This window comes from Protopterus annectens, chromosome 1.part2 (assembly GCF_019279795.1).
Source record: "Protopterus annectens isolate FY-2018-M chromosome 1.part2, PAN1.0, whole genome shotgun sequence".
Classification (NCBI taxonomy): Eukaryota; Metazoa; Chordata; order Ceratodontiformes; family Protopteridae; genus Protopterus; species Protopterus annectens.
Window position 1 is genome coordinate 184039789 of NC_056727.1, and position 22067 is coordinate 184061855.

General features: G+C 39.8%; 1 protein-coding gene across 3 annotated transcripts in view; it reads left to right on the top strand.

Annotated features, from left to right (window-relative positions):
• The window catches only part of RPS6KC1 (ribosomal protein S6 kinase C1), a 1896815-nt gene that overhangs the window by 424754 nt on the left and 1449994 nt on the right, over nucleotides 1-22067 (top strand). For all 3 annotated transcript variants that reach the window (XM_044055506.1, XM_044055508.1, XM_044055507.1), the window contains one exon: nucleotides 17357-17477. In XM_044055506.1, the coding sequence (XP_043911441.1) occupies nucleotides 17357-17477 (121 nt within the window). The remainder of the gene's footprint in view (nucleotides 1-17356; nucleotides 17478-22067) is intronic.

A 22067-nucleotide genomic window follows, 5' to 3' on the forward strand; every position in this document is an offset into this window, starting at 1 on the left:
ACTGCATTTTAGTGTTGTTGTCTTTAGCACTCATAGCCGGCCTTACGCATAGGCCAAGTAGGCGCCGCTCTAGCAGGGGCACTTTTCCAATATTTATTTGGTGTAGGTAGACCAGGATGGGGGCACCAGGTGGTGTGGTGGGGGCGCCATGGAGCCCTTTTACCTAGGGCACCAGTTGACATAAGGCCGCTCCTGTTACCACTGCATTTAATTGGTGTACTGAATAGAGATCCATCCAAAGCTGAAAATTTACTCCACATTGCTGTTTTGCATTTTATTCTGTAATATACTTGTGTTGCTTTTAAATCTGTGAATTCTTTGGGTTTTTGCACTCTAATGTTTAAAAGTGCTTTCAATTGTTTTTGCCTGCAAGTTTCTATGGTTATGTTTCATTTATTGTTTTAGTTTGGTTATTTTCTACAATCTGAATGACCTCTTACAGCATTTTTACATTTTATCCAGTTTGCGCTAGCAAGTGGTCTATTGTGATCAGTGTACTACCTCAGTAAACAACAAACTAAATAAATAAGATGATTTTGGTCTGCACTCTAGTGGCAGGAGAGTGTAGCAAGGTCTCTCCAGAGCTGGGAATCACTGTTTGAAACCCCAGAGTTATGTGTCTCTGATTGTCCAGAGGGCTACTTTGTTTGCTTTTAAGACGTTTAGTGCCTGTATAAAGTTGGTGTGTTTACGCAAAGGTGTTTGTCATGCAGCAGAGTTTAGCAATGCTCTCCATAGACACAGGCATCTAGAATTTAAATTTTGCATATAAAACTGCCCCTGAAATTTCCTCAGTACTTAGTTGTGAAAAGTGCAAATAAACACTCCGCAAGTTTAGTCTTGATTGTAGTCTATACTCTTACAGCAAACAAGCAGGCCAGTTGTAAACCAGTCTTGTAACATTCCCTTGTAGATCATGTAATAAGGATCTGTAACAATGAATGTACACTTTCCGACTTTGTCTGTAGCCATCTTGATGGATATGGTCATCCTGAGGCAATGTAGCTGTTGTCTCGTGTTTACTGACTACCACCTAATTCTTGCTAGAGCATGTGGGAGGTGTAGTTACACAATGTCACTTTAGGCAAATCTCTTGCGTACAAGTACTTACAGTACTAAACAGGTTGTCCAAAACACAAACACACTACACCCACCCCTCATATTACGGTCCAGACATACATATGATGAGGCTTTTAAATGTAATCTTCCTAAACCTCAAGGTCCTCCCAGATTTTGTGCTCACTGAGTATCCTCAAAAGCACCGACCATGATACATACAGCCACATGTCACGGTTTGCCAACTTTTCCGTCCATTAGGCATACCATGACACAACTCAATGTTTTGGTTATAGGAGAATCCATCATGACAGACACACACACACGCACACACACACAAACACACACACACACACACACACACACACACACACACACACACACACACACACACACACACACACACACACCAGGCTGAGTAAGGAGAGAGTCATTCAGTGGCCTCCCAGCGGCCAGGAACTACCAGGTCATGCATGGACTCATGTTTTTGAACCACAATTACCAGTATGGCTCAGTCATAGTCCATGTGGATGTAAATGACCTGGGAATTACCTACCTGGACTATATAAAGAAAGACATGATGTAGCTTTCTGACAGTGTGACCAAGGCTGGTATGAGCCCAGCATTATAACTTTAATATGGATGATGACCCAGTATAAACAAATAATTGTAATTGGCTTAGATCTGGGTGTCATCCGAAGAGAGTACAATATTTGTCACCCTGAAAAAACATGGTTGACAGGGATGGTCTACACCTACCCCACTGCTTTGGAATATTGGCTAAAATCTTGTCCACCCCACCAGTGCTTGTTTTAGGCATTGTCAGCTTGTTAAACTTCTGGCATAGCAAAGCCAATCCAAGAAAATCTGAAGGTGTTACTGCTCGATGCCAGAAGTCTAAATATGAAACTCCACTTCCTGGAAGCCTTTCCTCATCCTGGAGAATGTAGATATCTGTGCAATTACGACAACGTGGTTTAGAGCCACAGAGAGCACCCTGGCATTGCAGGACTATAATGCCTTCTCACAAATTTACACCACTTACTGCACAGGAAGGAAAATAAGGTGGAGGTGTCTCAATGTTCATCAAAAACAAACACTTCTCAAGACTTATCAAACAGTATGACGAGCTTGAGGTTCTCCATGTCCTAATTATCATAGGCAAAGTCTAATACCATATCCTTTCAAGCTATAGGTTCCCCTCTGTGACCCAGGACACCCACAGCTCTTACTTAAATGTATTGGAGACAGTCTCCGTTGAACCTGACACCATTTTCATTGGTGGCTCTAACTACCCCGATAATGGTTTATAACCACAAACATGCAGGCCCAGAGATTGCTGGATTTTAACACCTGCACCCTGTACTAGGTATATTATTATGCCTACTAGGGGTACAGACATCTTTTACCTGACCCTTACAAACTTGGGGAGAACACTGCACACCACCCCCTGTATAATGTCCATACTGGTCATGTTAGATGATAGAGCTGTCTCTTTTGAAGCAAAATCCAGGACCCCAGCAAGTCCTAGTACTTTCAAGAATTATTCTAAGGCAAACCTTTTATTGTTAAATGACACCCTGGCAAAATTCCAGTCCCCACAAATCATGAAAACACCACTGCCTATGAGGCATTGTTCATCGAAACCCTGTATAACCATGTTGATAGCTGCATTGAGGCAGCTGTACCCACACAGAAAAAGCCCAACAAAATCAAAAACTAAGCCACCCTCATGGAATCTTAGCATTAATAGTTGTATGTATATATATATGGGTTCCCTTTAGAATCTCGAAAAACTGAAATACCGCATTTCATTTTACCGAGATTCTAATCCCGAATGCTCGGAATCGCGAAACACCAGAAGCACGAAATTCTAAATCCTGAAGTTCGGAGCTTCTGATGTTGCGGTGTATAAATGGATGTAAGTGCAGGTAAGTTTGTATGCGTGTGTAGGTTATGTGCTGTAGTGTATGTTAGTATGTGTTTTGGTTGTGATGTGTGTGTGCAAAGGGCTGTAAAATGTGTGGGTGTGAGTTGCCTTTGTTTGTGTGATTGTGTGGTCTCGGAGTTAGAATATATAAGTAGGGGGGTGTGGGGGTTGTAGGGGGTCAAAGCCCCCCTGCTTGTTTCTAGTGTAGGTTAGTTTTGTTTGTGTGTGAGGGGCAGCTGTGTGTATGTGAGTGTGTGTATGTAAGTGCCAGGATTTTGAATTTCGCGGTTATGGGCATTCGGGATTGTGGTGTTTCGGCTTTATGATCTTGATATTCTGAAATTCGGTATTTCAGAATTTTGAGATTATAAAGTGAACCCATATATATATATATATATATATATATATATATATATATATATATATATACACACACACACACACACACACACACACACACATACACACACACACACACACACACACACACACACACACACTATGGTTGTTTCAGTATACCTCCTGCTAAATGTACTTTGAGGTTACAGTCATAAACTTTCTTACCATCACTCTACTCTGATACTTCCCCCGTATTCTCTTGCTATGATTTATTGTAGTCCTTCCTTCATCTTTTTTTTTTTTTGTGTAGGTACTAACTTTATTGCCTTAATATAGTCTTACAGTTCAGTAGTTTTTTCGCTTTCCTTCATTTCAGAGCCTGCAGTCACTACATCTGACCTCAGTACTGCTGGAGCTCTGCCACAGGCCCTACTCCTACAAATTTACTGAGAATTTTGTCAGTTTATAATAGCTTACAGTCGATACATCTGACCTCAATATTGCAGGAGCTCTGCCACAAAGTCCTAGTCCTACACATTTACTGGGAATTATGTCAGTGTATAATAATTGATACTGTGGATCTCTGTTACAAGGGCCTAGTTCTACAAGTTTACTGGGAATTTTGTCATTGTATAATGTAAGCACATTTAACATGAAGAACCTTGCTGTGTATTAACTTTAATCAATCAAATACATGCCTGCTCTGTGATTCAAAGTATCTGTGAAATTTTCTGTGCACTTTAAGGAACTCTTACTAAGTTGGTTACTGTCCCCTTTTGCTTGACCAGTGCACTATACTGCATTTGCCCGTTACTTAGCCTCAGGAAATGACAGAAAACCTGTTTTACTTTGTATCTCCATTAATTGCTTTGTACTGGCTACAAACTGATTGCTAAGGGTTATAGTTTGACAAACTTAAACCGTTCTTTTCTTCAGCTGATGACCTTCCAAGCAAGTACCTAAAAGTAGCAGCCAATAGCATTCCCTGTCCTGTCTCAATCCTTATAAATAGGCCAATCCAGGAATCCCACGTTCCCTGTCTCTGGAAGAAGTCACATATTATCCCACTGTGCAATGGATGAACGTCAGGAGACATTAATAACTTTAGACCTGTAACAATCTTATCTCTCCTTGCCAAAATACTTGAAATTGTATTATAAACAATTGCTAATCTATCTCCTGCAGAAAGAATTCCTATCCCCTACACACCATGTCTTCAGTCCTTCCTGTAGTAGTAACACCGTCCTTAAAACCTATATAGATATTGTCAGTACAGCTAGCGATAATAGCAAACTAGTCTCTTCCTTATGTCTAGACTTGTCTGAAGTCTTCAACAGTTTGCCACAGCAAACTTTTACTTCAAATGTCCTCACTAGGTGTCTCCCAACCCACCCTTCTGTAGTTCAAAAGTTACCTGTCCAATAGGTCAGTCAGTAAAATGGCAGTCCTCCTAGACACCACCGGTGTACCACAAGGCTCTATCCTTGGTTCCTTTCTCTTTAACATTTTCACCAACACCCTCTATACATTTGTACAACAGGCCACCCTAATAAAATACACAGCTGATTCCACTCTCATTTGCACATGTGCTAACATGTTACACCTCCAACCAATTGCTCAGAAAGCTTTTAACAGCTACTGAAACATGGCTTTGTAACTCACAACTCATGTTCAACCCAAAAAAGACCAAAGTACTACTCTGTCATGAAAAAACAAAATTTAAGTTCTCTCTTTTGGTAATACAGCCATTGAAGTTACTTCTCATAGTAAATTATTGGGGGTGATAGTGGATGATAATCTTACATTAAACCCGTGTATATATATAAAATTGTGTAAGAAAAACTCATCAAAAACTAGGGATGCTTTACAGAGTCAAAACTTTCTCACCGCTGCAACTTAATATACGCTTGCCACTACTTATTTGCTCGCTACACTTCCTTATGGTTCTCCCATCCTTACTAACCTCCAGGCTTCACAAAAACTAAAACTTGAACAATGCTATAACAAAGTTGCTAAGTTTGCAGCAAATATCCCTTTCGGTAACCCACCGCTGTATAGCACCGAAAAGCCTAAATTTGTTAGAACTGCTTCATCAACTAACATAGACACAGTTTCTTACCACCTATAAAATTATCCAGCATCCATCCATCTGCCTGTCCACCACTAAAAAACATTCTGCGCAACTATGTTCCTAGTTGATCATTGCTTTCCAGTGACCAAAAACTCCTCTCTACAAGCCTGTCAGAATTGAAGATTGTAAAATTATTGGTTTTAAAACGTTTTGTAATAATTTGGAGCTTTTCTCCCTGGGCCTCTCCTGAAAATGGGCTTCTACCCAGTTGGACTTTCCTGGTAATCAAATGTCAGTCAGTCAATAAATAAATTGTCTTTATAACAAAAGAAAGAAAATCTTGGATATGGGAAGTCTACTCTCTGACAAATTTAGCTCCAATTTTACTCTTCACCCTCCCCAATACACCCATCAGGAAATACCCTCAACCATGGCTCCCCCAACTTTCACTAGAGAACAGACTCTCAATATACTTTCCAAGACCATGAACACTGCATCAGTCATCTCAGGATGACATCTTAATAACATGAAACATGACCTGTCAGGACCACTAGAATCACTGTTTAACCATAGGTTCCTCTTAGGCTTTGTGCCAAGTGAAGGGAGGACTGCAGCGGTCATCCGTCTGCACAAGGGTGGGCTGTCTACAAACCCATAAATCTGACTAGTCTCATATACAAGGCCAAAGAAAGAATTATCATGCAAATAATAAACAGTGATATGGGAAACCTTCAGTCACTGATCCTAATCCAATTTGATTTCTTCAAAAGCAGGTCATACCTACTCAGTCTGGTGGTCTTCTTTGAGAGGGTCAGTAAAGCAATGGACGAGGGAAAACAGTGCGTACTGTGTCCCGTGACCTTGGCAAAGTTTTTGACACAATATCCCACTTAGGTGTTGCAGGCAAACTCACAAAATTAGCTGTAAATTCATATGTCATCCACTTGATAGACAGCTGGTTCACAGACAGGACCTAAGAAGTTTGGATAAGGTAGCTCTGCTTCCACACAGAGGTCACTCACTAACCGAGTACCACAGGTGTTTGGAGCTGGGGCTACTCCTTTTTGGCATTTATTTCTCTGAGGTCAAGGCCAATGTCAGGGGCCTTTGGCTGATCAAGTTTACAAATTTTTGTAAACCTGGTGCAGTCACAAAATCTCCCAGTGTGACAAATACCTTCCTAAGAAAACTTGATAAATAACTGGTGCCAAAGCCACGGTCTAAAAGTCAATGCCAAGAAATACATAATAGTGTCATTTGGCAAGACTGCTACCTTTGGAAACTACCACATTGACAATACACCTCTACATGTAGACCCAGTGGTTAGGGATCTGGGAAAGTATGTAGACAACAACCTGGCTTTTGTCCATCATGTGTCTATGATGGTAAGGAAGTAATTATTTGTTGAGCAACTTGCACGCAAGGTTATGGCATTTAGGTCCAAGGATGTCATTGTTCCTCTGTACGTAGCACTCATCTGACTGTCAGTGAGTACAGTGTTTGTTATGTACTTGACCAGGCACATGCAACAGCTGGAGCGTCCACAGAGGTTATTCACAAAAGGAATACATGGCTTAAACAACATGTCCTATTGCAGCCCACCTCAAAGCCCTTTCCCTATACTCTGTATCCTACAGACTGCTGAGAGGTGATCTATGCCTGTCATACAAAGGATCCCCTGATCCAACTCTGATGGGCCTTTTGAACATCTGCAAAACAAATGTCATCAGAATTACCGAGTCTAGGGATATAAACATGGCCTGCAACATAAGTAAGACATGCTGGAGGGACAAGTATGTGTCTCAGAGAATGCCCCTTGTCTGGTGTAGGATTCCCTAACCCAGTTCAAAAGTAACTTGGACCAGTGGACGGGGAATCAGAAATTTACATCTGGTCTGGCACTTATGTCTCTAATAGATAGAGGCGACCTTTAAATGCTTGACCACCCATTTCCAGGTCTGCATACACCCCATAAAATAACACTGAAGTATCAACGTACCAGATAGATTTGGGAAGCAATGCTAGGCTTAAAAACGCCCCCAGGGTTCTGTTAGCTGGATAATCACCTATAAACCTGTGAACTTTAGATTTACTGACTGAATGATTCTGATAAGAAAACTGCAGTACTTGTGCTGTGAAACTGTTAACACAAAAATAGAAATGATAAAAGTCAAAAGTGTGGATGGTGTTTTTATTTCATTCAAGAAATACCACTGTTCGTTAATATATTACTATTAAAACTGTAAATTATGCAGAGTATTTCCCCCTAGGCCTCCACTGCAATAGTGTTTCTCTTCAGTTGGACTTTCCTAGTAAACAAATTCAAGTAAATAAATGAGTGAACAAATGCTTTTGACTGAAATCAGGGCCCTCCTTTGTGGTAATTGATTGGGTTTGTTCTCTCTTCTTTTCCAGTTTTGCATTTTTTTTCAGAAGCTTGTGCACTTGGGTATGTTTGCCTGTAAGTTGCTACATAACTGCAATTTTATGTGCTGCACTATAACAGCATGCCTAACCCTCGAGACTAGTAATTTTTTTGCTGTTCCTGGGTCCCAGGAGAGATGTCCTACTAGTGCCCATCCTAGAAGGTTCTTCCCAGGGTATAGTTGCCACCCCGCACCTAATTATTTGGCCAGAGACATGCCGTGACTTGATCCTGAGCAGTTTTCACTGGAATCATTTGGTTGCATGCTGAAGGTAATTGTCACCAAGGACTCTTCTGACAGAATCTTATTCCTGGTCTTGCAAGGTACATGGGCCTAGACTGAGAAGCGCCACTGGGTCTTCTCATATTTGTGGTCACAGTTCAAGACCTGGACTTAAGACAGATGTGTCAAGTCTGTGGAATCACTGGAAAAAAACATGGCTTGTGGCCTTGGCCTCTAATGTTTGCACACTGTCTTTAGCTCATACAATTCACAGTGCTGGATGCTTGTTAACATTCAGCATGTGGCCTTTGCACACTCATGCCTGTGTTGGTTAGTGAGTTTACTTGTTCCCAGAGCTGCAGGCAGAGTGGGAGACTGCTACTCATGCAGGAGCCTAGGAAAACTTTCAAGACTCATAAGCTGTTATCTCTGACACTGATGAGGACATGGACTTCTTGGAGAAATTGTAAGCTGCAGAGATGACCTTTATTTTAGGCTGGTTATTGAATTGTGTATGTTCTACGACTCTTACTCCCAGAAATAGTTTAATATATGTGCAAGAAGAAGAATCCTTGGGTCATTTTCTTTCCTGTTGAAGTTAGTCATTAAGGATTACAGTTACACAGTATGAAAGTAACCAGACTCTGACCTTGTAGGTGGAAAGAAGGGTGATTTTATAGATCCCTTAGGTGATTGTAGCAAATCCTTGTGTGCCCATCTCCATGGCAGTTCCTACACAATCTCTTCAGAGACCCCAACACTTTGCTACCTTGACATCAGAAAAGAAGTCTAAATCCTTGGGCAAATTTGTTAATTGAGTTGACTCTCCTACCGTGTTGGATCTCAGAAAGCTTCATCTCACCTTTCCATACTCTAGCCATTGCTATTGTTTCATGCGCTGGAAAAGTTTTCTTTTTTTTTTTCCTGAATATATGGATCAAGGAGGAAGTAGTGAAGACTGTGTGGTTACCAGGGTTGTCTTCCACATTGGCAACTGCAGTTTTTGGTGTGCTGATCCTTTTTTGCATGGCTGCAAGCTCAACAGATGCACGTACGTGGTGGCTTGGATGAGACTATCACTCCTTACGGATGAACTTGAAAATTCCATCCTAATTGTCCCTTTTTACTTACTTTACTTATCATTCATTAATAGGGTAGTTAGACTGGTCCATACACCCTTTCCTGCATGACCTCTGGCACAAGGGCAATGGCAGATACATTATTTCAGAAAAAAATAGATAAGATCCATGCAGGCATGGAGAGAATATGCAGACTTCCCATAGAGAGTGACTGGAAATTAGAAATGAGCCTCACACCCAGGAGCTGTGGGGCATCAACTGTAACCACTGACCTGGTGTGCTGACTTTGTCTTTTAAGAGTGCAATATTGTTTAGATGGCCTTCTTTGAACTTTGTTGATCACCACTTGAAGAGGAAAGAACTGGCCCTCACTAGTGTGAAGGACCTTTATCATCCCCACTTTAGTCTCTCTCTATTTTTGCCTTCTGTTAGGCCCTGTTGACCCCAGAAGAGGTTGAAGCCTTCCTGTAAACCAGGTAACACCCATAAACCTGACACGTTCTTGGTCCTTGTGATCCTAGCTAAGTCACCTAAGTTGAAGACCTTTCCAGCTTAATGGACGCTACCTGACTACGGCTGGGGAGTGCCTGAGGAGTGGGGTGTGGTTTTGTACATTTTTTTTCCAGTTTAGAGAGTCATCACAGAGGACCAGGTGAGTATGGATATTTTTCTGGTCAGCCACGACTTTGCGTTTTAGATTCTCACTCCCTAAGAGCTGCATTAAGAAACCAAAGTTTTCTTTGCAGATTTCTTGAGACAGGCTTTGTCTTCTTTAATATAAGGTCAGAGATTATATTCCCACCTCTTTCTGATTAAGAATATATAAATAATGTTTGCCTCCACTCAGACCTCTTTACCATCAGTGAGCACAGATTTTTAGATGGTAGCTGCCCGGGGGGGGGGGGGGGGGTCATGCCCCTTCTTCAAAATGCCTAGATGGTGTCACTGGACATGATGGATGAATTGTGGTGGATCAGTTTCTAGGGACCATACAGGAGATTTCTTTGAATGAGTGTGTGTCAGTATCATTTCATTTACAAGATGTTGCCATTTGGACTTTATGCACCAGTATTGTTCATCAAAATGTTGTCTACGGTGACCATAGCATTTCAAGAGAAGAATGTCCCAGTGTGGGAACACATGAATGGTTGGATTCTGGAGACTCTGCTATAGTCTGCTTGGTAGCATCCATTTAGTGAATGTGCTTGTGTTTGCAATTACTCACTGGTTTCAACCATAAACCAGGAGAATTCCTCTTTCATGCTGTCTGATGATTGTTTAGCCCCATACTGATGAAGGCACTTTTTAGTTCTGGATATTTCTGCCTGTGGAAAGGATTATTAATATCATAAATCAGACAGGCTTGGTGAGGATGTAGTTGAAGGTCCAGGTTTGACTCCTGCTTCTTCTTAGCTTGATGCGCCCCTTAATCTTCCGGATGTGGTGGACATTCCTGTGAATATGGGTTTTGAAGTGGGCTGTGAAGTATCACTAGTTGCAAAACCGCCATCAGCACATGCATCTTCTGATGTAAGACACTTGTTGCCAAGATCTGGAATGGCGAGTGATCTTCCAACAGTCTTTTGTGTGCTTTTTATTTCTGCATCCATACGCATTGCAGGCTGTGCCAGTGTTTGCTTTGCTGATGTGATTGGGAAGCTCACCATAGCTTCTCCGTGGAACAGAGGGTTTGGCTGTCTTTGGAGAGGAGGCTCTACATCACCCAGCTGGAGCTTGAAGCAGGTCTCCTTACTTAAGATTTTCGAGAAAAAGCTGCACATAAGGCTCCTCTTGACTCTGTTTAAGAAATGGTCCATTTTGCCATACCTAGTAACAAGGAGGCATATGGTCATACCTTTACATCTGGCAACAGGCTGTAGATAAGGGATATCATTGTCTTAGCAGTTCACATCTCAGGAGAAGTGAGCATGTTGGTGAACTTATTCATGTGATTCTTCAGTTGTGTTCTGGGATGGCAGATTAAAAAAACACGTCTAGCTCATTCTCTTCCAAAAATTGAGACACTCCAGTGATTGATTACTACACCATCCAGAAAAATACAGTGCTTCACCTTTTCTGCTTGTTGCAACAGTGCAAAGGGGAGTTCATTGAAAATGTATTCTGTATCTTGTAGAAAGTGTGATTCCCACATGCACTCCCACCATCCTGATGATTACATTCCTCATTGCAAAGTTCAGGGAAGAAAGAATTGTTTATCATCTTTATATCCCATGTTGGCGGAGAAGGGTGTAATTTTAAGCTGTCAGGTACCTGGTGGTATAGACTGTTCTGACAGTACTATCCGACAGTTGGCTTGACAGCCTTCTTCACCTCAGGACCTGGCTACTGTGTTAGAGCCACTGATTGATTTCTGTAGATCTTTTTACTGAAAGCTCAAAAGTGATAGATGGTGCCCGGAAGCTTTCCACCTGGTTCACTTACCCTAACAAAAGGAAAAGGTTGTTTATTTGGACAGATAGGTACCTAATACAGTTTTACTTACCCAGCTTAGGTGCAGGCCATCCTGACAAATCTCAGACACATGTATACCTGGGACCTCAGTTATTCCAGTGTTCAAAGTGCTAGTGTCAACTATTTCTACCTATCTTGCTGTTGTGGAGGAGAATATTGCGACTCAAGCACTGACTGGCCAAATTTCTAGCATTTTTGCATCTTCTGTTATCTTTGCCGGAACTCCTCCCGGCATGAAATCTGCCAGTCCAGATCACTTGTTGTTTTAGCAGTGGTTCTGTGATTGCAGTGGTCCATTGCTATGAGCTGCCTCCCATACCATGACAACTACTGTGCCACTGTTGATACCTCCAGTGTTTGATTGGAATAAAGTAAAATAAACTATGCAGAAAGTGTTGCAATTTAGGGCTTCATATTATAATTCCAAGACCCTGTTGTAAATTTAGGCCTTTCTGTTTGTAAATCTGAGATCCTATTGTAATTTTAGGGCTTCCTACTATAATGCCGAGACTCTTAATTAGGAGTCACTGAATTATGAAAATGAGAGGAACTACAGAACAATGAATATTGACAATTACTGTTTTCCTTTAATGATTTTTTGTTGCAAGGAGGCAAATCCTCCTGCACCCTTATAACCTCAACTACTTAGATATATTAACTTTTGAGACTGGCATCTAGGACTTGGTATATGTTCTCCTTTTCATACATTCATTCAGTCTTGCTGTTTCTGGAGTCACACTTGTGTCAGAATTTGTAAATACTACCTGTTTTGCCTTGTTTCCAAGATGCAATGCCTCTGACATTGTTGCAGTGCTGATCGAGTGACAGAAGTTAGGGATTGTGTGACTGTTGGTGTTTTGAACAAATTTCCTTCTTGCATTTTAACTACCAAATTGGGTCATGACTGAAAAGGTCCCACAATATCAGTGACTTGTATTGTTTGTCATATAAATTAAAAATGGTAAATAGTTTAGTTACTTAAAAGTGTTATGTATATTTACATATGTGATGCAGTTTTGAAGTAAAAATAATCCCATGCAATCCTGTTTATTGTAGCTTTCAGACATTGTTCCCACTGTCTTGGGTGTTTGTGTTTTATTATATTTCAGTAGAACATTTTTTTACTCAGGTTATGTGTTGCAACCTCTTAATGCAAGAAATTTGGCCAAAGCCTAAAATAATGGTGGTACAAAGGCTCAAAAATAGGGACATATTTTAAATACTGCTCTTATAAACTCAGAAAGTTTATAAAAGCAATATTCATCTTTAATGAAACTTATCATTCTTGGGGATGTCAACATTAATTGGCTGAACCTCAACAAACCAAACTCTCCACATAACATAAATCTCTATGGATTCACACAATTTATCTATAATCCTTCCCATACTAATAACTGTAACTCTCCAAGATCCCTGATAGATTGGATACATATTTCTAATCCTAGCAAATACCATAATCCAGACACTCTACCAGACTCCCTGAGTGACCACTCACCTATAAAAGTGCTTCAGTATACCTCCCATCTCTCTAAACCACACCGGATAATCACCTCCCACAAACTTGCCAACTTTAATCCTGATACATTTAGAACCCTCCTCTGAAGAGTAAACTGGAACTTCCTTACTCAGCTCCCACTAGATGATGCAGTTACTACCTTCAACTCAACCTTCCTTAACATTCTAAACTCCCTAGCTCCACCCAGAAAAGTTCAGATAAAAACAATCATTTCACCATGGTTAACTAAAACCACCCATACCCTTATGAAAACCAGAGACAGGACCTTCTTAAATATGGGTACAATCTATAAACTTCCAGCTGACCTGCAAAAGTGTAAGGAACTTAGAAATCAAGCAAAAAAATTCATCAATAAAGACAAAAAAGATTTCTATTTTAATCCCCCAAAAACAATAAAATCTGACCCTAGAAAATTCTGGAATGCTATTAACCAGATACTACATCCTGACAACCCAACTTCACCAAATCCATGTCACACCTACTTTATCGAATCAGTTTCCAAACTATTTAATCCCAACCTGTTAAACAGTAACACTTATAACCTCCCTGTACCCCCCTCAACCACTAACTTGGCTAACTCCTTCTCTCTCAATCCTGTTTCCACTAACTGTATAAAAATTCTACTCACCAAGCTCAAACCATGCTCTGTATCTGCTGACAGTATCCCCCCATACTATCTCCAGAGTGCTGCTCACTCCCTTGTGATGCCAGTATCTACCCTAATTAATCACTCTATCTCTGAGTCAAAAGTTCCATTTATCTGGAAACAGTTTTATACCCCTCCTGTTCACAAAGGTGGTAACTCCACAGAAATCTCTAATTTCAGACATATTGCTGTCCTCTCACCTTTCTCTAAAATACTTGAGAAATGTATGCACAAACAAGTTATGCATTATCTTATACAGGAAAAATTGCTCACTCCTACACATCACAGCTTCCATCCCAAGCATAGTACAACCACAGCTCTGCTGTCATTTCTCAACACTGTAACTCTAGCCAAAGATGATCATAAACTCATATCTTGCCTATTCCTCGACCTAAGTCTTTTGACACTCTCTCTCACTCTTTGCTACTTAGCAAACTTATACATCTAAACTTCTCCTCTGATATAGTTGCATGGTTCTCTAGCTATCTCACTGACATGCAGCAATCAGTGAGATGGGGCAGTGCACTATCTACCCCCCCCCTTCAGTAAGGATCTATTCTTGGACCTCTACTTTTTAATATCTTCCCTAGCTCACTCTACTCCTCTTGTACTCAGTCATTGTACAATACGCTGATGACTCTACAGTCATCACTATTGTTAACTCACCTTCTGAACTCCTATCAACTACCCAAACATCCTTTAACTGAGTAGAGACATGACTCGCTAATAACCAGCTTATCCTCAACCCTAAAAAAACAAAATTGTTACTCTTTCTCCCTATATCTGCAAGCCACATCAAATCTTCCTTCTCCGTAACATCCCTAAACAATACTCTTATAGAAGTCGAAACAAGCACAAAATTACTTGACGTTACTATTGATGACTCACTAAAGCTTGACCTACATATTTACAATTGCATAAAAAAACATCAAAAGCTAGGACTCCTGTATAGGAATAACAAATATCTCACAGCTGAAGCTAGGATTTCTCTTGCCCATGCCTACCTTCCACCCTGCCTAACATACTGTTCCCAAATACAAGTTTGAGCTCCTCCCTACTTAACAAATTTGAATCAACCTATCATAAGATAGTTAGATTTGTAGCTCAACAAACATACAAATCTCACCACTGTCTCTCTCTAAAATATCTGAACTGGCTTGAACTACCTCACCTGTTTCTACAGTCTCAGTCCAAATCATACACTCCATTCTATATCAGCCTGATTTTTGACCAGGTCTATCACCTTTCATCTCCCACCATTCCCCTACCAGAGATCTCTGAAGTACAACGCAAGACCTACTAAATGTTTACAAACCTAAATCCAAGGCAGTATGTAACTTATATAGCTACCACCCCTCTATTGCATGGAACAAACGTCCACTAGAAATAAGGAACCTAACTCACCCCAAACAATTTAAGTTAGCCACCAAAGACTACTTTAAAGAACACTGGATCTGCCATTGTATGCATCCTCCCTGACCACTACCTACCTATAATGCACTATCTACCTAATTCTTAACACATAACATGCACATCTTACATCCTATGCTTTTACTTAACTTCCTAAGTCCTCTCCATACTCTGCTTACTGAATCTCAGCCTTTCCATCTTCTGCTTACTGAATCTTAATATCAAACTATTTATGCAACTTCCAAAGCTCTTCCTATACTCTCTCTCTAAACCTTTAGGTTTTTGCAAACTTAAACTATAAAAAAAATTCTTATCATACATTTACTGTTATCATCCTTTTGTTTTTATAGTTTGATTTTTAAATTTTGTCAGCAATTGTATGTATATATTTTTTTACTTCTTGAATATCGTATATGTTATGTTAGATTTGTACATTTTGGAGCTTTTCTCCCCGGGCCTCCACTGAAAAAGGGCTATTAGCTCAGTTGGACATCCCAGTCAGCAAATGTAAAATAAATAATAACAGGATTTGTATTAGCATGCATAAAGTCTGAAACTCAAATGTATGTTATTATTTACTGACTTCAGTCCCTAAAGATTTGTGAGAAGCCACAGATTTTTATGAGGAATAAACCAAAAATGTAAGGCAAAAATCTGGACAGTTGAGCAATATGTTGACCGTCCTTTCTTGACTAGTGGGATTCCACATTCTGCATAACTGTTTTGTCATGTGACAGATCTAGTATGACAGAGTGAAAATTGTAAGAGTGGTGTATGATACAGAATGTTGTCATCCTCAAGTGTACTTGAGGAATCTCAGGTGTTTATAAAACAAGATAACGTACAGTTGTACAAGTTGAACTTACCCTAACAGTAGATGCTGCCCTTCACAGCTTTCCTACCAGCAGAAAGAGTGAGGTTTCAGCCCTGAAAGGACAGTGCTAGGAACAACAAAACATAAACATCCCCACCCTGCTATATAAAAAAAAAAAAACACACCCAAAAACAAGGGGATAGAGGGAGGGAGCAGCTACCACAGCAACGGCCATTCAAACATCTACTGATATGGTAAATTGAACTTACACAACTGTGCTATATACATCATACTGATTGCTGCAACAGTAGCCTTAGCTATTTGAGTAGATTCTCAAAGCTAACTATATTTGGGAGATGGGAAATTCTGATTAATTTGTGTAGTAGTAACACAGGCATTTAAAAATCTGAGTGAATTAGCAACTGCATGTAGAATACATTATAGCTTCTTGGTAGAAATACTGTTTAAGTAGGTTGTGAAACTTACCAAGAGGGCAGTGGCACTTGGAGACAACTTGGACCATTTTTTCTTTACTTGTCAATCCCTTTCTTTGTAGGGGCGTGAGCCTGTGTTAGAATGACTTACACAGCAGCTCAAAACAGAGCATTAGCAGTGTGCTTTAATCAAACATTGTGCAGTTAGTCAGAAGTCAGTCTTTGTGAGTTGCACGGTTACTTTAAGGTCTAATATAAAGCACAGAAAATGAAACGTGGCACTGTGCAAACAGACTTGGAAGTAATCAAAAGCAGCAGGAATCTACTGCAGCTCCTGAAAAGCAGAATACAAGACATGAATACAAACCAATTGTGTGTGCTGCTTTTATTTAGGTTAATGTTTGGTATCCCAAACCTTTGAACTTCAGTCTGAAATGCTGTGCAATTTTGGGGGAGGAGGTGCATGCTTCTAATAAATGAAAAGGGTTAAATATTTTAGAGCACTTTTTAACTTAAAGGATTTGTGAACAGCAAAACAAGACAACAGTATAACACTGTAAGTAATCCTGAAACATTTTTTTAAAATAGATAAACCTGCTGAAGTTTGTGCAGTTTATGATTACTACATAGAGAACAGGTTGGGAATTCTTTGAGTGTGTTCTCTGGGCTTTACTGGCATATTTGTTTGAGAAGTACATTGCTTGGTCTTTTTTCCAGAATAAAACGTGCAACCTGAATCCATAGGCTGCCTTTTCTTGTATCTTTATTTATTTTTCTGTTAATGGTTCTTTTGTCATAATTTTTGTGCTTGCAGCTTTCTGACATTTACTTGTGTACTGCTCTCATTTAAAATCTGTCAGTGGCTGATGACAGTCCATCTGACTCGTCTTTGAATGGGTTTTCTAACTACTTGTCTCCTCACATTTTCTTTCATTTTTCAGTTGGTCATATGGAAGAGGTACAGTGACTTCAAGAAACTTCACAAAGACCTTTGGCAAATACATAAGAACTTATGTAGACAGACTGAACTGTTTCCTCCGTTTGCAAAAGGAAAAGTGTTTGGTAAGACAGCATTTTCATTGTGCTTTTAAATACTGCTATAGATTTAAAGGGAGAGCACTTGTCACTGACATTTTATTGCAAGCTGTTTGTAAATAGAAACAATGTTAAGGTACTTAAGTCCTGCTCTTCCTTGAGGTAATATTTTAGTTTGCAGCAACTGGTAATCCTAGTGTGACCTCTTTTCAAATAACGACAGCAATGTTTAAATACCACAGGAAACACATACCCACTTAAGAGCTTTACATCCTTTCTCTCCAAGTGCTTAGTGAAACTGAAGTACAACCTTGCTGAAATTTTGAGGTGCCACATAGTGGCAGTTGTTGCTACACTACTTAGTGTTATAGGGGTAAAAGCCCCCCCCCCCACACACACACACACACATTTTTAATACCATTATGGGCAGAAAAATATGATCTGTAATTGGAGTTCATTCTCCATCATATTCAAGAGCAGGTCTGGTAGAACTGAGACAGTCTGGCATCTAAAACTTTGTCAGGCTGTACCTGGCCACTGTCCTATTATCCTCAGTGTTGCAAGACTATGAACCATTCTCCAGATCTCTTTTTCTGCATGTAAGATGTAATCATGTACATAAAGAGCCCCAAGCAACCTTTTCTATCATTAGTATATTTTTAGTGTTTTTTTCTTAGAGTTCTTCTCAGAACCTTCTTTGTATATCTTTCTGGTTACTTTTCACCTCAGAATCTTCAGTTTTTTAGATCCATTCCTTTACTTTTTCTATTTAATTTTGTTTCATATGTCTCCCTTCCCTTTTGGCATTCGCCATTTTCAATTTCTGTTTAGCAACATTTTTAATTATTGATGTGCCTTCAATGTATTTATGTACAATTAGTCTTGACTTTTTCCCCAGTACATGCAGTTTGGGGAAAGTTAGAGCTAGGTTTCTTTTATTACATAATTTTTCTCCTTATGCATGTTTATATTTCTTTGGGAATTTCAGTGTACATTTATGACTGTTTTCCCTCATAATTTGCAGTTTACCTCTGTGTCACTTATGTGTTTTTTTTTTTTTTTTTAAGACCTGGATGTGTGTATATTGCTGTTCTAAGCAGACAGGTTAATCATACTTGTGTTCCAGATTTCTTTGAATTGATTTGAACATTGTCTCTTACTTTAGCTATACATCTTTGAGGTGAATACCCTTGGTATCAGCCCCCTCATCTGCAAAGTGAGCCTCTGTGACATTGACTTTAGTTCTGTGGTTGAACATTAAATTTTGGGGTTTTCTAGGCATCATTCCTTCTTGTCTTTAGCTCGAAATCAGCTGTAGATTAACCCTACCCCCTCCCATTTTGGCACTACCTTGACTTTGACACTTCCCAGCACTGAGCCCAGCCGTCTTGATGTACCTGACCATGTGTTAGTGACTGTTCAGGTTAAGACACTCCATTTTGTTTCATGCAGCTGTGTCCATGGCTGGGAATGTCTTCATTGAGTGATGATAGTAATGTCAGACGTCAGAGTTTCATAGTTCTTATTATTCAGAAAAGGGATATTGATAAAAAAAACTTTTGTTCTATTAACTTTAAATGAAGTATTGTAGAAATAAAATTGAAAAAAATAAAAATTGTACTGATTTGCACCCCCCCCCCCCCCAACTATTTACAGCATTGTCTTGAATTTTTGAGCAGTAATTACACTTTGGCTGCATTGTAGTACAGATTTTCTGTCAATTGTGTAATGTATGGCATTATTGACTAATTGTAACCATCAGTGATTTACCAGAAAGCCAAAGGTTTTATGAAGAGCAAGGTAAAAATATGAGGTAAAATTAGGGATTGTTGAAAGCTAGTGTTACAGTTACAGCAGTGCATAGTCCATAGCTCCAATCTTCCATCTCCAAAATGTGGAAAATTACCCCTTGTAATGTGGAACAAATGAGCAAAATGTGTAATGCTTGCATAGCAACGTGAAAACAACTTTGACTAGGAAGCTCCAAGCATGGTTAAAATTTATCTTTATAAAATTTATTATGTTCAACTAATATTATTCAATATTATTTACCCTAGGTATTACTTAGAGTCATAACAACGAATGTGTGGCATGATGTGGATGGAACATGGATGTTTTAAGCCTCAAAATAAGGAACATTCCTCATAATGAGATGCACATACACTTGAGAGATATGGAACAAGCTAGTAGATTGCTACCTTTACAAATCATACAATTAAACATAGTAATGATGGTTAAAGAAGATTTTTTTGTCAGTGTGCTCTTTTACTGTGTGTGTTACAGTTTGCATTTCTTGTTCAGACATTACACCAAGGGCATAACTTGCTACTGTGCAACTTAGTGTGTCTTAATCTGAGCAATCGCCAGTGTGTCCTTAAGTTTCAAGTTGAGTTGTCAGTCCCAGCTCAGTTTGGACAGTATTTCTTGATACAGAGCTCAACACTGATCCTACTGACTTCAAGCTGGCCCTTCTTATCTATTTGGATGCTGTTATTTGGGGTCAATCCTTTGACTCGAAAGTACTTCTCTATGTGTTCTCCTCGATGTGTTTCTTCCATTGGGGAATCCATTTGGTCTACATCCAGTACTACTTTGACCTTTGTCACTTTCCTAGTTTGGTCAAGGGGACTGGATACTGAAGCATGGTCTTTTGGTATCAGACTATAGTAATTTGGTCAGAAGGACCTTTTGACAGCCTGGGTAAGACTTTCCATCCTCTTTTCCTTTTTGGACTGAATGTGAAATGCAGTCATATAACTGTTTATATAAGCATTCCACTGAAACTGTCACTTTGACCTTGTATCAACCTGTGTAAGATCACCCATCCTCCTTTCATATTCTGGCTGTATGTGGAGTCTGCCTATGCAAGTCTTCAGTTGAAGCCATATCTTTAACCCTAGTCTCCGTACCCTTACCCCTCTGTGTATGTGTCAGGGCTTTGTTAGCCGGGTTTCCTTTGTGTTCTGTTCTGAATTAACTTTGTCAGTCTCCTCTTAGTTTCCAAGATGTGCTTATTCCTGCATAATTTAGTACAACATCTATTTGATATTCCATCCTCCTTTCTTGGTTTGTCTGTAGGTGGAACTTAATTTCTGCCCCAAACTTAAATGTACAACTATCACATTGGCCTTTCATCCACCTTTTCCTTGTTTTGACAGGAAGTGATACTTTATTATTGCACTAGCTCTTTGCCGTCTTACCAGGTTATGGAAGACATTAACATCTCCTTTCTTATTTCATAGATTCATAGATTAATCCTAGGCTAACTGCCTTGTGGGTCATTTTAAACCTAGCCAATCACCCCATGTGAGAATTAAAGCCTGCACTTTGTGTTTGTAAGGTAAACACCCTAACCATTATGCCAACCTCCCACTCCCCATTTTTCAGGACTTGGGAATGATCTTTGTAGCAGTTCAGACAGTCTATAGGGGACACCCTTACTTCAACCTTCTTCCTTTTTTTCTGTTACTTACAGGAAGTGATTAGGTATTAAATCTTTAGATGTCCGTCTCCCTGTTAGAGAATTAAAATAAATGCGCCGATCTAAGAGTTCATGGATGTGGCCTCCGTTATCACATTCCACTCTTTATTAGTCTGATATTGTCACTATGGCAATGCAGTACTTTCTGGTATCTTCTCTTTAAAAGTTGATCAGTAATTGCGAGACATCTTGACCCTCTACCTGTTTTGGCCATCACAGCCCATAGACAAGTAATGAATGGGTGTCATTTGGTAATTCTTTTAATAAGTATGATCAAGACCCAACATCGGGGGGGGGGGGGGTTACTTTTATTTTAGGTAACCCATGTGTAGTCTGCCTTCTAACTTTCCATACTGATAAAATCTGCTAATTTATTGTCAGTAAATAATGTTTAAAACAAAAACTTTACAACATATTTCTCTCTCACAGTCTTAACAGGCTGATGTGAATAAGTAGCCATAGCCACCCTCCTGTGTTGCATGACACTGGTGAACCTCTCTCTTCATGCCCCATCTCAAGTGAGTGTATATATTTTCCCTGTAGGCCTCCACCTTTATAACACATTGCTAAGATAGCATTTCTCTTTGAGAAAGTTTTTTTCTTTGCTAGATTATCCTTTATTCAGGGATACCTGCTGGATCTGCAGTCAGACAGACTGCTTTTATGTGCTGATAGCTCTTTTTTTGCTAATGACATAGTTAAAGTGGGTTTACCTGAAAACATCGAAAGCCCACAATACAGAATACCAAATTGTTGAGACAAAAGCATCGAAACCTCACTTCAGCGAATTATTGCATCAGCATATCCATTCCCATGGTAAATAACCTGTTGGCCAACAAGGTGGATTTTGCCCTTTTCCCAGCTGTAGTGCAATCTCTGAGTTGGTATACTTAGTTAGGGGAGGTGCAACCCCCCCCCACCTGGGTGGGTTGGGGATGGTACGGTTTCATTTTCGTTAGTTGTGGTATGAGTGGTTACTTACCCTGGGAATAGAGTCAATGATTCAGTCGTTCGCTGAAGTGAGGTTTTGATGCTTTCATCTCGATGATGTGGTCTTCAATATTGTAGGCTTTCGGTGTTTTGAAGTAGACCCATTATAGTGTAGATCTGTTCACAGGCTGTCTGCTTCACAGAAC